Source organism: Triplophysa dalaica, chromosome 12 (genome assembly GCF_015846415.1).
Source record: "Triplophysa dalaica isolate WHDGS20190420 chromosome 12, ASM1584641v1, whole genome shotgun sequence".
In the NCBI taxonomy this organism is placed as follows: Eukaryota; Metazoa; Chordata; class Actinopteri; order Cypriniformes; family Nemacheilidae; genus Triplophysa; species Triplophysa dalaica.
In genome coordinates, this window is record NC_079553.1 from 8,019,152 (window position 1) to 8,031,503 (window position 12,352).

Consider the following 12,352-nt stretch of genomic DNA (forward strand, 5'->3'; position numbering starts at 1 on the left):
CAACGTCATCAGGTGATGCGGAAATAGACGTTAGATAACGGCGCACTTGAGGAGACGCAAAGTTCGGCGGCTGTACTCTAATCAACGCAGATACAACTGAGCTAGAGACTTTATTGGGTTACAGTGTGCGTGAATGTGAAGTCAGTAATAGAGGTTAATCTCTCTCGTTATTATGCAGAAAGGATTTGATCATTTAATCAGTTGTGTAATTGCATTTAATAATTTGATTGGTTTTGTCTTGTTTGGAGGTAAAGTCATAATATTGTGAGTGTTTTGATGCATACATTTGATGCCCAGGCTGTGTCTTGATGGGGAATTGCATGTAGCAGATGAATGTGAGTTTGGGTGGAGACGGGTCATCTTCGGCTGCAGTTGTAGGGGGTTGGGGGAGGAATCTGGAATGTTGTTTCAGAAGTGTTTTACAGGAACGAGATAAGGCAGAAGTTGGTGATTGGTGAAAACAAGGAAGATCCTGCCCCCAGCAGAAGAGAGATCGGCGTGAAATAACAATAAATGCTGTGAATATGTCCTGTGGGGGTTGTTGTTCCTTGGAAGGACAGAGGAGTGTTGTCCAGCAACCCAGCGCGCTGTATTTTGATACTTTCTGACCAATAAACTTCAATACTTGTTAGAGATTGCCTTCCTTCAATTTTTGAACATGCAGGACGCCCTTAAAGTCCAACAATATCCACTAAGCTCTTCAGCAGTGGCGCCACCAGGGGGTGGCCAGGGGTGACCACGGCCACCCCTTACCGACTCCTGGCCACCCGACTGCCCAGTATACATTTTAGCATCAGTTATGCATTTCATCCCTAATGCACAGCCAGGCAGGCAAGCCGCTCTAGACCTTCGATCGCACACAGTCGTCTGCCCCTCCCCCGCTCCTCCGTCCATGCCGCTGTTGCGCAGCGCGTGCCCGTCGGTCAACAATTTCAAAATAAGTTAAGACGAAGAAGCCTACCGGTAAGTAAATAAGTCAAAATATTATTTAGTAAAAGAAGACGGGGAACTATTTGTCGTGACGTGCTTTTTTAATGCCAAATAGTTACAGTATACTGTAACAGCAGCTTTTTGATGTGTCTTTGACACGTTTTGACCAGAGTTACCTAGCTAACGCCATTAGCAGCTGGTGCATGTATGTTATGTCATTTTTTTGCGTTTAAGCAATTTGGGTGTGCTGAGTGTAAAATCAAGAAGGACTAGGGCCATAAATCTTGACGACTTTGTGTAAAAGGTCGTCAGTTACTTTTGACTGCCAAAATGTAATAGTTTTCTGATAGTTTTCTACAGGCCGGTTTGCTACAACAGATGGTTTATAGTTTTGGTGTGCCACCCCAAGATTTTAAGTGGCCCCATCTGGCCACCCCTATGAAAAATTTCTGGAGGTGCCACTGCTCTTCAGTAAAGAGGACATCATTCAAACCTTTGTCGAGTGCTTAATTCTGATTTAAGAATCCATCTCACTCAGTTCTAACCGACTGCCTACTGTGTTTCATACATTCAAATGTAATCATTAACAAACCCCTAATTTCACTGATATTCCCTAACATATTGACCTATTGAAAAAAAGATCAGGAAACCATTTTTCCTTTTTTAATCTAAATCTTTAAATACATCCACTTCAAATATACAATGGCATACAATGCAAATACTAGAATTTATGATCCTTGGGTCCTTCAGATTCTGTTTCCTCTTTAAAATGTTCTCAGCTACACTTCATTGTGCTTCCTCTAAAACAGTGATTAGAGACGCCACGGATGACATCATGCCCTTGAGTTGCGTTCTTCGTCTTCATTTTCGAGCAGGTAGGCAGGTCTGTAGCGGGTCACACCTTTCCCGTCCATCGCTTTCAGAGAAGGATTTCTGCAAGTGTTATCCATACTGCCCAGAGACGTGTACCTATAGTGAAGAAAGAGATAAAAAACATGAGCCAATCATGACGATGATACTTATCTTAACAACAAAGATTTCTTTATAAAGAGAAGGCTCTCACCCTTTGTCATAAAGAATACAGTAGGGCACATACAAAGTTCTCAGGAATGACCAAATGTCATGATATGTCCAGTCCTACAGACAAAGAGGAAAAGAGAAAGGTATAAAGAAATATATGGGTTACTATGAACATTCATCTGATAGGGAACAGCAAAAACTAAAGCTAAAAAACATTCTTAAAAAAAATCTATATACTGAATTGTATAATATGTAGCCTTCAGGTATGTCAGTTAAGAAAATGTTCCAAATGTCTTTTGCATTGTTGTTTTAAAGAGCTGGTTTACCCCTACCAAAAAATATTTTACCATCTGCATATTGTTGACACTTCAAACATACAATCAAAGTAATTATCTGATGGTTTGAATACTAAACAGAGTGAAAAGTACTAGTAAAGAAAGCATCAAGCACTTCAGCATTGAGATGAACTGCTTCTTTTGACGTCCCTAGCATCTGCAAGTAACAAAAGCCAGCAAATCCTGGGTCATTTATAATTCTGTAAACAAGCTGTGCTCATGTCTTCTGCATCTGCATTGCTGATTAGGATGATGGAGTTTCTATGTAACTGTCTCAGAGAGTCTCATTTATCATCATTCACCATCTCTGCCTCTTTCTGCTGCCAGCTGACATGAGAATGAATGTGAGACAAGACAGTGATTTACTGACTCTGGAGTCAGTTCAGAGACTGCAGGACAGGTGGATGTTAGCTGAAACCCATTTAAAAAAACCAACACGCAACCATAAACACCTCGCATACATATTGCATAATAAAGCATAAAGACCCAAAAAGCTGTGATTAATGGTAAATTTAGAACAGCGTAGGGCGTGGTAAACCACGGCTTCACATATATGTAGTAAGGTTTTATTAAAAAAAAAAAAAACACATTGCAACAAAAATATAATGATATAATATAATATAATATAATGAAAAATATGATTAAACAATGTTGTTCTTCAGAATAGGGTTTTCACGATAGCAAACTTTTACTATGCGAAGATCGGACAAAAGAATGAACAAAAACAGTATTGCAATATCGATTATAATAAAAAAGAAAAACCATCTTTAATTCAGGTTTATCTCTGTTATGTCTTTTATATGGTCCATGAATCCCACTGAAAGCACAAATGTAGAGGCAAATTTTTGAAAAGGTGCTGAATAGTTCACAATATTACCATATGCTTAGAAATACCACAATATTGATAAGTGTGGTTGTGATATCACGGTTATATTGTGACAGCCATATTTCAGATATAGCAACACACAAATGCAGTTGTGCAGTTATTCTGATGCAAAGGACAACATGATTAAATTGATGATTTTTTGTTTCTGTTGTTTATTGGTTCTAAATGTATTTCTTAATGCCATTCCAGCATCTGTGGCAACAAACTACATGTACATAAAAAAATCAGACTCCTGGTGGCCATAGAAACATGAAACATTTTCTATTATTGCTATATGAATTAGTTGTTCTTCCAGTGAAATCTGCACATAAATTGTATAGACTCAATAATAAAAATAATAAAACCCATTGTATGTATGCAAATGTAATGCGTTCCCTCACCAGCAGTGGGTTGACCCTCATGTAATCGGGCCACCCTGGGTCTGTGGGACACAGAGGTGTCAGTGTGTGCGAGTAAGGGTCAGTCCGCCTTGTTCCCATCAGAACCGCACGTAACTCTGGTTTCCTCTCCTGAACCTCACTGAGCGCCTGCCGAATACTGCCCTCCACTGAGATCAGCTCCAGATCATATCTACAGGACAGAGAGGATTCAAGTTTAGGAGTGCTAAGCTCTTTCACAGTCTGCAGAAGTGATGTGGTTGAGTAGTGCCAGAGCGCATATCCTACGTATATAAACAATTATAACCAGTGATGTCATCAGTTATAATACTAAAGCTGCTTATTTTAAAATACTTTATACATGTGTTCAAACATTATTATGTTGTTTGGATCAGAAGGTGATCAGTAGGCATAAATTGTTGCTCATCTGATTATTTGATTCACCTTATCAGGAGGCAAGTAACCGGTTCTAGATTTCTGTGATCTCTTAAATCATTGTTGTGTCTATTTTGTTCAGAGTTGAAAAGAGTATATTTTCTTACCTCTTCGTGGTATCCTGCAAGAATCTCTCCATTTCTGGAAAAGACGAGACTATTCGAATATACAGAGCTTTGACTTTGTCTTTACCGTCTGGAAATCTCCTAAGAGAAAGAGAGAGAAATAGATGTATCGCAAGACACAGCAAAGTCCCTTGAGTGCTCTAGGATACATTTTAAAGCTCACGTTGGGCAGCTTCCCATTATTGTTTGGTCAAAATGACAGTGAAAGCTGAATAAGCTAATCATGAGCTTTAAATATCTGTGAAATCTCAGCTACTCAATGACTTGCTTATCGGTAAATCTGAACACTTACAGGACATGATATGCAGCTGTACCTACATTTCTTAAAATCGAAAGAGTACAGTGAACTTATTTTCATTAAATGATTGGAAAGTGTCCATGTGCTATTTTCCTTCAAAACAACGCCTAATGTTTAGATTTTTCATATTAATACAATATAATTGTACTTTGTATGGGGCCACCACCACACATATCCATTCCGTCAAAGAGAGGACAAAATCCTTATTCTGAGAAAGCACAGCATAAAGGCAAAAGCAATATTTCTGCAACCTCAGTCATTTAATTTGGCCCCAAATTCCCTTTTCTGTGTAGTTCTTGCATTTCATTTCCTTTCTTACCGTTTGAGAGCAGCATAATATAAATGCAGTAGAGCTGTGCAGTCCTTGCCACCATTGAATCCCACACAGATCTCATTAGTTGAATACTGATCCAGTGCAGTCTCAATGGTCCTCAATGCTGATGCTACTTTCTGCCCCAGCAGTGAACCTATAGAACATTCATTTATAAAATTCTGTTTCGAATATTAAAAATTTGAAATGTTCAACTAGCTTATCACAACAGATTTAAAGTATGTTTAAACTAGTAAAGATCAAATCACGACTAGCTACCCAACTCTCATCATCTCAATCTCTCTCATCCACCATTGCTTTTGTTATAACTGACCAGTTTCCTGTATTCACGACTTTTTCCCTCACTCACCGCTGTTCGAGAGCAAGTAAACCTCTTCATTGGCGATTGACACCGGATCAGTGACGAGAAGTATCACACTTCCTTCGGGTAGCTCCTCAAGGAGTTGAGCCCGTGCCTGTTCCACCTCATCCACGCTGTCCGAGTCCAGGACCAATCGGACACGATGATAATTACTCAGCCAGTCTGGGTAAGAGCCCAGAGACACACGCTTGCCCCAACCCGCTTGCAGTTTTGTTAGAACCGGGGCAATCTCTGTCTCATCTGCGTTTACGAACACCTCACGGGTGTGAAAGGTGGTTCCCGAACCTGAAAACAAATGGGTAAGTCCGTTAAAGGACCGTTCCATCAGAGAGGGGATGCCGGGGAACATGTACACGTTGTGGACACTGACTAGAGGATAGCGATTTGGCCGGCCTGTCTGAGGATCTGTGCCAAAGTTGAGTTTTGCAGAAACGGGGACCATGGCAAGCTTCATGTTAGCACTGTTAGGATCCACCACACCAAAGAACTCCTCCACAAGCTTTGTCAGTTTTGGGTGGGCATGAATGCCTTCGCCAAATGCTTCAGCGACGCTCTCGAAAGTGACATCATCGTGGGTGGGGCCGATGCCACCTGATGTGATGAGGTGCGTGACGGAGGAAGATAGAAGAGACACTTCTTTAGCGATGACCTCCTGGATGTCAGGTACAACAGTGATGCGCTGTACAGTGACGCCAAGTTTGCGAAGCCCTCGGCACAGGAAAGCACTGTTAGTGTCGACGGTGTGACCCTGGAATGTCGACATGAATTACAAAAAGTCGTTTAGTATTTTGCTCATATAACAAAAATTAGCAATCACTATGTGACAGGGTGATGGATCAACTGTGACTGATCAATAGCAGTTGTAATTTCACCTTGAGAATCTCATCTCCTATGATAAGAATAGCTGCTGTGACACCCTTCTCCGTGGAGGAGGCATTGCAGTTCTGTGCCATTGGGATGATTTGTGCTGCAAGTCGACGAATCCTCACAACTGCTCTGCTAATCTGGGGCAATGCCTGCAGCATTCAGGCCAAAAATGATGACACAGGAGAAATGCAGAAAAAGGAGGGGAGAAACAGACTGTCTGTTGGGAACACGCAGAAAAGGTCTCAGCAATAGATAAATACTACTGAATCAACGATGCATTTATTAGAGAATAACTTCTCTTTACACATTTATTTGTTTAGCGGACACAAATGTAGGGGTATCTATTCTCAAAGTTGGGTTGGCAGCTGGGTCTATACTACGCAAGCTATGATGACTTTCACCTTGATATTTTAGCGCGGATGTATATCACCTTAACTGCACTGTACGGGGCGAGAACGAGATTTTTCAACTCGCGTGATTCGCGTCATTCGCGGAAGAAGAAGCCGCCTCATCATCTCATAACCAGGGCTTCATTCGCGCGATTCGCGCAGCAAGTAGGTCTATTGGCTCTTCGCATTAACATATAAATCACTCGCGCTTGACACGCCATTCGCGTTTGGCCTGAACACAACATAACGTTACTGTGAAATTACCGCATCAAACGTGACGTGCTAACATGGATGCAGCTATGAAGCCGCCGGGTTTGCTTCAGGGAATATTAATTTTTAAGAAGCTTCCCAATGGAAACATCGACAAGACTAAGGTTGTTTGCACCTTATGCAATGCGGAATTGGTTTAAAAAAAAAACTCTCTCAACAGGTAGTGGTCTAGCTTTAGTTGAAACCAGTAACTTTGTATTGAGATCTAATGTATTATGGCTCTTGTATGACATATCGCTTGTTGCTCCCTAACTCTTTGTAAGTCGCTTTGTATAAAAGCGTCTGCTAAATGACTAAATGTAAATGTACTGTAGTAGCTCTTCCAGTCTCAAGTACCACCTAAACGGAAATCATCCCTTAGCTAATGCGGAAGTAAACACAAGTTCATCTTATTGAACATAATTTAATTTTCATCACCAATTATCATAGTAGAACAGCTTTCTCAAGCAGTTTGTGATGCATTTTGGAAACAGGAGATGAGCCCCTGGTCTAATGCGCCACCTGGCTTGAGAAACCCGTTCTCAAAGACTTACTTTTAGTCATTATTTGGGTAGCACACATATTCTGAATGCCTTCGGCAGAATTCAAATGAGCCATTTTAATCTAGATTAATCTAGATTAAAAAAATTAATCTATGCCCACCACTACTTATGACCCAACAATAGGCATGTGCACAACAGTCCACAATGTTTGTGCTTTTACAAAACCTAAATGGCAAAATAATTTCATGTTAAAACTAAATCGTTATTCCATACGGTTATATTTAAACTGAGAGCAAAAACCAGTTTTGGATTGTTGAGACAGAAAGGTCAGCATTGCATAGTTTTGGTCTCTCTTTGCTCGATTGATTAAAGAGGGTCTTGAAAAACACGTGACTTCTAAAAGTGAATCTGACATGCAAACCAATGACTTAAGCATTGGTATTAAGAGTCAAAGCACACGCCCCAGATCTAACTTTACACTTTAATAACCTTCTTGTGGCTGCATAATTATAGCAGAGTCACAGAACTTGCGGTAACTGCTCTGATACTACAGCTGTGTAGTTTTCGTAATGTATTTAGCAGGCACACACATTTCTTATTGGGACATATTGGGATATATCATATACCTGTGAGGCAGGTAACTGAAATGCTGCTTTTTTCCTGTTAAATACAGTAACAGTGTTTTAATCCAAAGAGTTTACGATTTAGAGAGTCACTTAGTCAGATCAATGAAGATGCCATCATCCGTAACGTTACTGTCCGGTCAAGACACTTATGAGCAGTACCCTAAACAAAAGTTTAACAAAACGAACATTAAAATACATTGCTACTAGCCAACATAAAATGCTAAACTGAATCGTTATCTTGTTTTATAAAATGAGCTCGAACCGTAAAGACGTTTATTTCAGACGAAAACTCACCCCAGCAAACGACCCCGGTTTCATAGCTGTAAAAGGAACATGTCGTCGTTCGTCTGTAACGTGACGCCTGTTGGCCAATTGAAATCAGACTTGATATCACTTCCTCAATGAACTGACCAATTGGCGTGAAGAGGGCGGGAGGAGGAGTTCACAGTCGGAAGTGCGGCGCCGCTGTCATGTCAGGTGCCCAGTTAGAATGTGGAGAGTTCTTTGTGCAAGTTTAGAGTATGAAATAAACGACGTGTTTTTAATATACGAAGCGTATCGTTTATTAATAATCATTTTGTAATAGCTTTTTGTTTGGTAATTCAAACAAAGATGAACGAAATGATACATTTGAGGGATTTGTATGTAAACACGTCTTTTTGTCTCGCTTGTATGCTTCTTTCATTTGAATAGTGCGCTAAATGTTTACTTGGATGTCCATGTACACTGCATACTATAATTTTGAATAAGACACAAACACTTAAAAGCTTAAACCAGTTAAATTATTCCGAGGCAGATATTCTCAAAATGCATTACGTAGCCATATTTTATAGAAGTATTTAAGACTTTGCACAATCACTCAAATGTAAGTTATGAAAAAGACTGAACGGAAAAACACACGTGTTATGTGAATGACGTTTACTCCCAGGCACATTTTTTATAACAGTTAGTTTCCATATCAACAAAAGGCACAAAGGTCCGGGAAAGCCCGCGAATGAGTTCATATCCCGGCTCATAGAAAATGATCTTTTTGAGATGAATAGAACGTAGTGCACAGGTCAAGGGCGCGAGCTCAGAAAACCAGGTGCGGGCGCTCTCGTGGACGCCAAACCACATGACTCAAGCAGCCATCCGATCGCGGAAGTGCGACTTTTTTGGACCGTGGAAAAGGGGGGCAGTCTGGGGAGGAAAGGAAGGCAGAGCTGAAAAGTTTCATGACATTACTCGACGTTTAAATGAGCCTGGCGAGACAGGGCGGTTTACCAATACCTGCTCGTTCTTTGTTCCTTAAATGTAATACTTTGAGGAGTTAATCTTAAAAGCGCTTTAGAAGAGCGGGACCGGAATCGAGGGGCCAAGAGGAGGAAGCGAGTGGGTAAGTTCTGGCAAAAGTTGACCACAGTTGTGACTGCAAGACCCGGGACGGGAAATAATGCCGCTCCGTACTGCAACGTGCTCGTATGGTTGTGTCTAATGAAACGAAGGAGTTTGAACGGGTCACAACTTTTGACAATAGTCTGATTTGACACGTTAATTGTTTCAAAAGCTTGTCTTCTTTAAACATTTTCATTTGCGCGTGTTTAACGTCATGTGTTTACTCAATATTATAAATAGAGACTCTATTATTCGGCTCAATTATTTTAAGATTACACATTAAGTGCTTTTCGTGAATCTGCGTACGTTCGGTTGAAACTTCTTTTTAGAGTGTTAAAACTACATGTGAGCAAAATGTCTGTAAAGTATGTGGTTTAAATGTTTTGCTAAAACGCTTCTTATGTTTCATTCTACAGCCAGACGAATGTAAATGGCGTTTTGTTGTGAAAAGTAGTGCTCGATATTGGGTCCATTTATCATAAACTGATCTGACCAGCTGCAGCGAGATCGGGTTGTGAGCTCCTATCGGCTGCTTAAGCAGCTGTCGCAGACATTTGCAGCAACTAAAACAATGATTCAGTCCAACATGAGGAACAAGACCGCGTGTTACTATCAGATCATACGTAACACTTGACCCGAACAATTCATGAGAGCTAGATTATTTAGTCATGTATGAAACAATACAATGACTAAATGTTAAGGAAAGTTCCAGGAAACTGAGTCAGTAACTTTGGCAGATACAGTGTAATTGGATTTTAAGTCTCAGTATCTGTCTACATGGAGCTTTTCTGGATATTTTATATTCATTGTACATGTGTAGGTGGACTGTTTATTAACAATAGCCAAGCCACCTGGTCTCTCCATCATATTATGTTTCATTTCCTTGGGTCCAAATGCAGAACAGCACTAGACTAGTAGCCTTGTGGCTTCAAAAAAGCCCTAAATATGCACTTCCTGCTCAGGTTTTGAAAAAATATATGATTTGGCTGGTTTACAACTTCAGACTGGTCAATTATGCTTCAGTGGGACTAAAAAGCTCACCCAAAGTATCGAATTCTGTTATTTTTTCACACTTTGTTTCACATACAAATATATTTTTAGAACATAAACCAAATTGGCAAATTTATAGTGGTTTTAGAGCTTAGCAGTCCTGTCCTCATTACCTTTTTATTATTTGTGAAAAGATGATGAGGAATGGATATTCATAAAAATGTGTGCTACTGAAAAAATAACGCCAATGTTTGAGATGAAATAGGAGTGAGGAAATGATGACAGAATTACATTTTGGATGAAATGTGCTTGTGATTTATGCACTTAACCGACAAAATGATTTGGGAGTTCAAGTTATCGGTAGTCAGAACTTACAACAGTAGTAATAGGTTACTTAAATGAGCCAATTGTTTCCAAATCAGAATCAGTTAATCTTTTTTCTTAAACCCTAACAGTTTGTTCATACTAGAATGATTGACAATGGTGCCATGACAGAACCAAACAGAATTTGTGATGAATTGACAGGATTGCTTTATTGCATCTCTTTTGTTTCTCCTAAATGTACTGTTTGTTATCGGCTTGCCTGCAGACAACACAAACTGGTGAGCACTAGATACCACACAATTTCACATGATGAGAAGCAGGAAGAGCAGCTTGACAGCTGGAATTATTACTGCTAAATTGACTCTTTGAGACATCTTGATGTCACAGTGACACATACCTCCTCTGTGTCAGAGAACGTGTCAGAGTAGAGAGCAGTATCTCACGTCACTCGCTATGATGTGAAGACATCTACAGATATTGTATTTTCGAAAGATACACAACATGACTATATATTGCTTGTGGTGATGTGATTAAAGTCTAGGGTCTTTAAAAATGCATCCCCTGGAAAGTTGTTACATCACTATGGGGTAATATCCCAAAATTCCCATCTGGTCTCCAAGGATTGCTACACAGGATATCGTGTTCCTGTGCTATCAAAATGTCCACTGGGTAGTTTTGATATCTAGGATGACTCTTACATTTCTGGAATTGTAGTTTGTCTGGTCAAGTTGACTGCTTAAACATGCACACAGTAATCTACAGCAGCTGTATGATCCACTCCTTTAAACTGGGCAAAATGTCAAATAAGTTTTTCCACGCGATTTAGATTCAGCTGTGTCGTATCTAAAGCAATATTCACCACTGACTGCTGAAGGCAGTGACTTTGATCCAGCCTGCCCTCTGTATTCCATCATAAGGTGTGTTGTGATCCTAGAGGCTAGGTTTTGTGAAGATTGGTGTGAACATTTAAGACAGTTTGACCAATGCTAGCAAAACAAGAGCGACAATGATGTGTGGGTGGTCAACTCTGAGTCAACAGGATGTCGGTTTGGGTTGCAACAAAGCGAGTAGATCAGCTGCGCAAAGAGGAATATGGTCAGGTATTGAAGCCACATTGTCCTTCGAAAACAATCATATACCGAGAACTTCTGCTTCTGTTGCACATAAACCTTCTTGGAACACACATTGTCGTTTCTTTCTTCTCTCTGCCTTTCTTTCTCAACACCTAATTGGTTGTCTTTACACCCATGCAAGGCGTGGGGAGGGGGCATTTCCTGTTCACTTGTATTGTCTTGGCACAATATCACACGTCGATGTGACCACATACACTATTGATAACCAACAGACCAAATGTTTTCACCTCCGTGTCTGTCTGCTTGTCTCTTCATGTCTGAGAACTTACTCTGTCTATATTTTTATAGACCAATGCATCTCTCTGCTAACATTGTGTCTCTTATTTGACATGTCTTGACTGGCTTTCTGACTTTTCAAAACTTGCAACTAGGGATGTAACGGTATAATCGAGACCGTTATTGCAAAAGCAATAAAAAATGTCTTAATATTATTGTGGTCACATGACTGTATGAAACAAAAGGTCTTCCGGGACTAACATAGAGAATATTAGAAAAAATAATAGATCATCTGATGCAATTATTTTATTTTAAGGTAATTTGACCTATCTCATTCTCATACCTCTAAGCAACAGTTATGATTATGGCACGTTTGGAAGTCATCATTGGTGATTCTAAATATTGCAATAAATACCGTACCGTCATCTTTACAGAGGTGTTATTATCGTACAGTGAGATTTTGATATTGTTACATCCCTACTAGCCACCGAAAAAAAAAACATTTGGGCAATAATTGTTTTCTTTCAAAGTTTATGTCTGAAGAGTGGGTGTACCAGGAGTGTTACGTGACCTCTTCCAGTGT

General features: G+C 40.0%; 2 protein-coding genes across 6 annotated transcripts in view; one reads left to right on the plus strand and one right to left on the minus strand.

Annotated features, from left to right (window-relative positions):
* Positions 1 to 1,579: 1,579 nt before the first annotated feature.
* flad1 (flavin adenine dinucleotide synthetase 1) lies at positions 1,580 to 8,076 on the minus strand. 4 transcript variants are annotated; one of them, XM_056763466.1, is made up of 9 exons: positions 8,027 to 8,073; positions 7,733 to 7,892; positions 5,971 to 6,182; positions 5,087 to 5,846; positions 4,726 to 4,873; positions 4,091 to 4,189; positions 3,552 to 3,741; positions 1,994 to 2,067; positions 1,580 to 1,899 (listed from the first exon to the last, which is right to left on the minus strand). In XM_056763466.1, the coding sequence occupies exons 3-9, from the start codon at positions 6,121 to 6,123 to the stop codon at positions 1,764 to 1,766; spliced, it is 1,560 nt and encodes a 519-aa protein (XP_056619444.1). In that variant the 5' UTR covers positions 6,124 to 6,182; positions 7,733 to 7,892; positions 8,027 to 8,073; the 3' UTR covers positions 1,580 to 1,763. The 4 variants fall into 4 exon arrangements, with proteins under 4 accessions (XP_056619444.1, XP_056619445.1, XP_056619443.1 ...); XM_056763467.1 differs by lacking the exon at positions 7,733 to 7,892 and having other exon boundaries at positions 8,027 to 8,076; XM_056763465.1 differs by lacking the exon at positions 7,733 to 7,892 and having other exon boundaries at positions 5,971 to 6,114; positions 8,027 to 8,072.
* A 724-nt stretch (positions 8,077 to 8,800) lies between these two features.
* Positions 8,801 to 12,352, plus strand: part of shc1 (SHC (Src homology 2 domain containing) transforming protein 1) — a 28,022-nt gene continuing 24,470 nt past the window's right edge. The window contains exon 1 of one of the 2 annotated variants that reach the window (XM_056761659.1): positions 8,801 to 9,107. The gene's annotated coding sequence lies outside the window, so the exon portion shown is untranslated. The remainder of the gene's footprint in view (positions 9,108 to 12,352) is intronic. The other variant, XM_056761660.1, reaches the window with a different exon arrangement.

What these genes read in the sequence shown, in the direction of transcription:
- flad1 (XM_056763465.1), bottom strand. Translation starts at nt 8,050, where the DNA reads ATGAAACCGGGGTCGTTTGCTGGG. An exon ending in TAGGAGATGAGATTCTCAAG is followed by an intron (nt 5,847 to 5,970) that starts GTGAAATTACAA and finishes TCGACATTCCAG; the next exon opens with GGTCACACCGTCGACACTAA. An exon ending in TTACTTGCTCTCGAACAGCG is followed by an intron (nt 4,874 to 5,086) that starts GTGAGTGAGGGA and finishes AATGTTCTATAG; the next exon opens with GTTCACTGCTGGGGCAGAAA.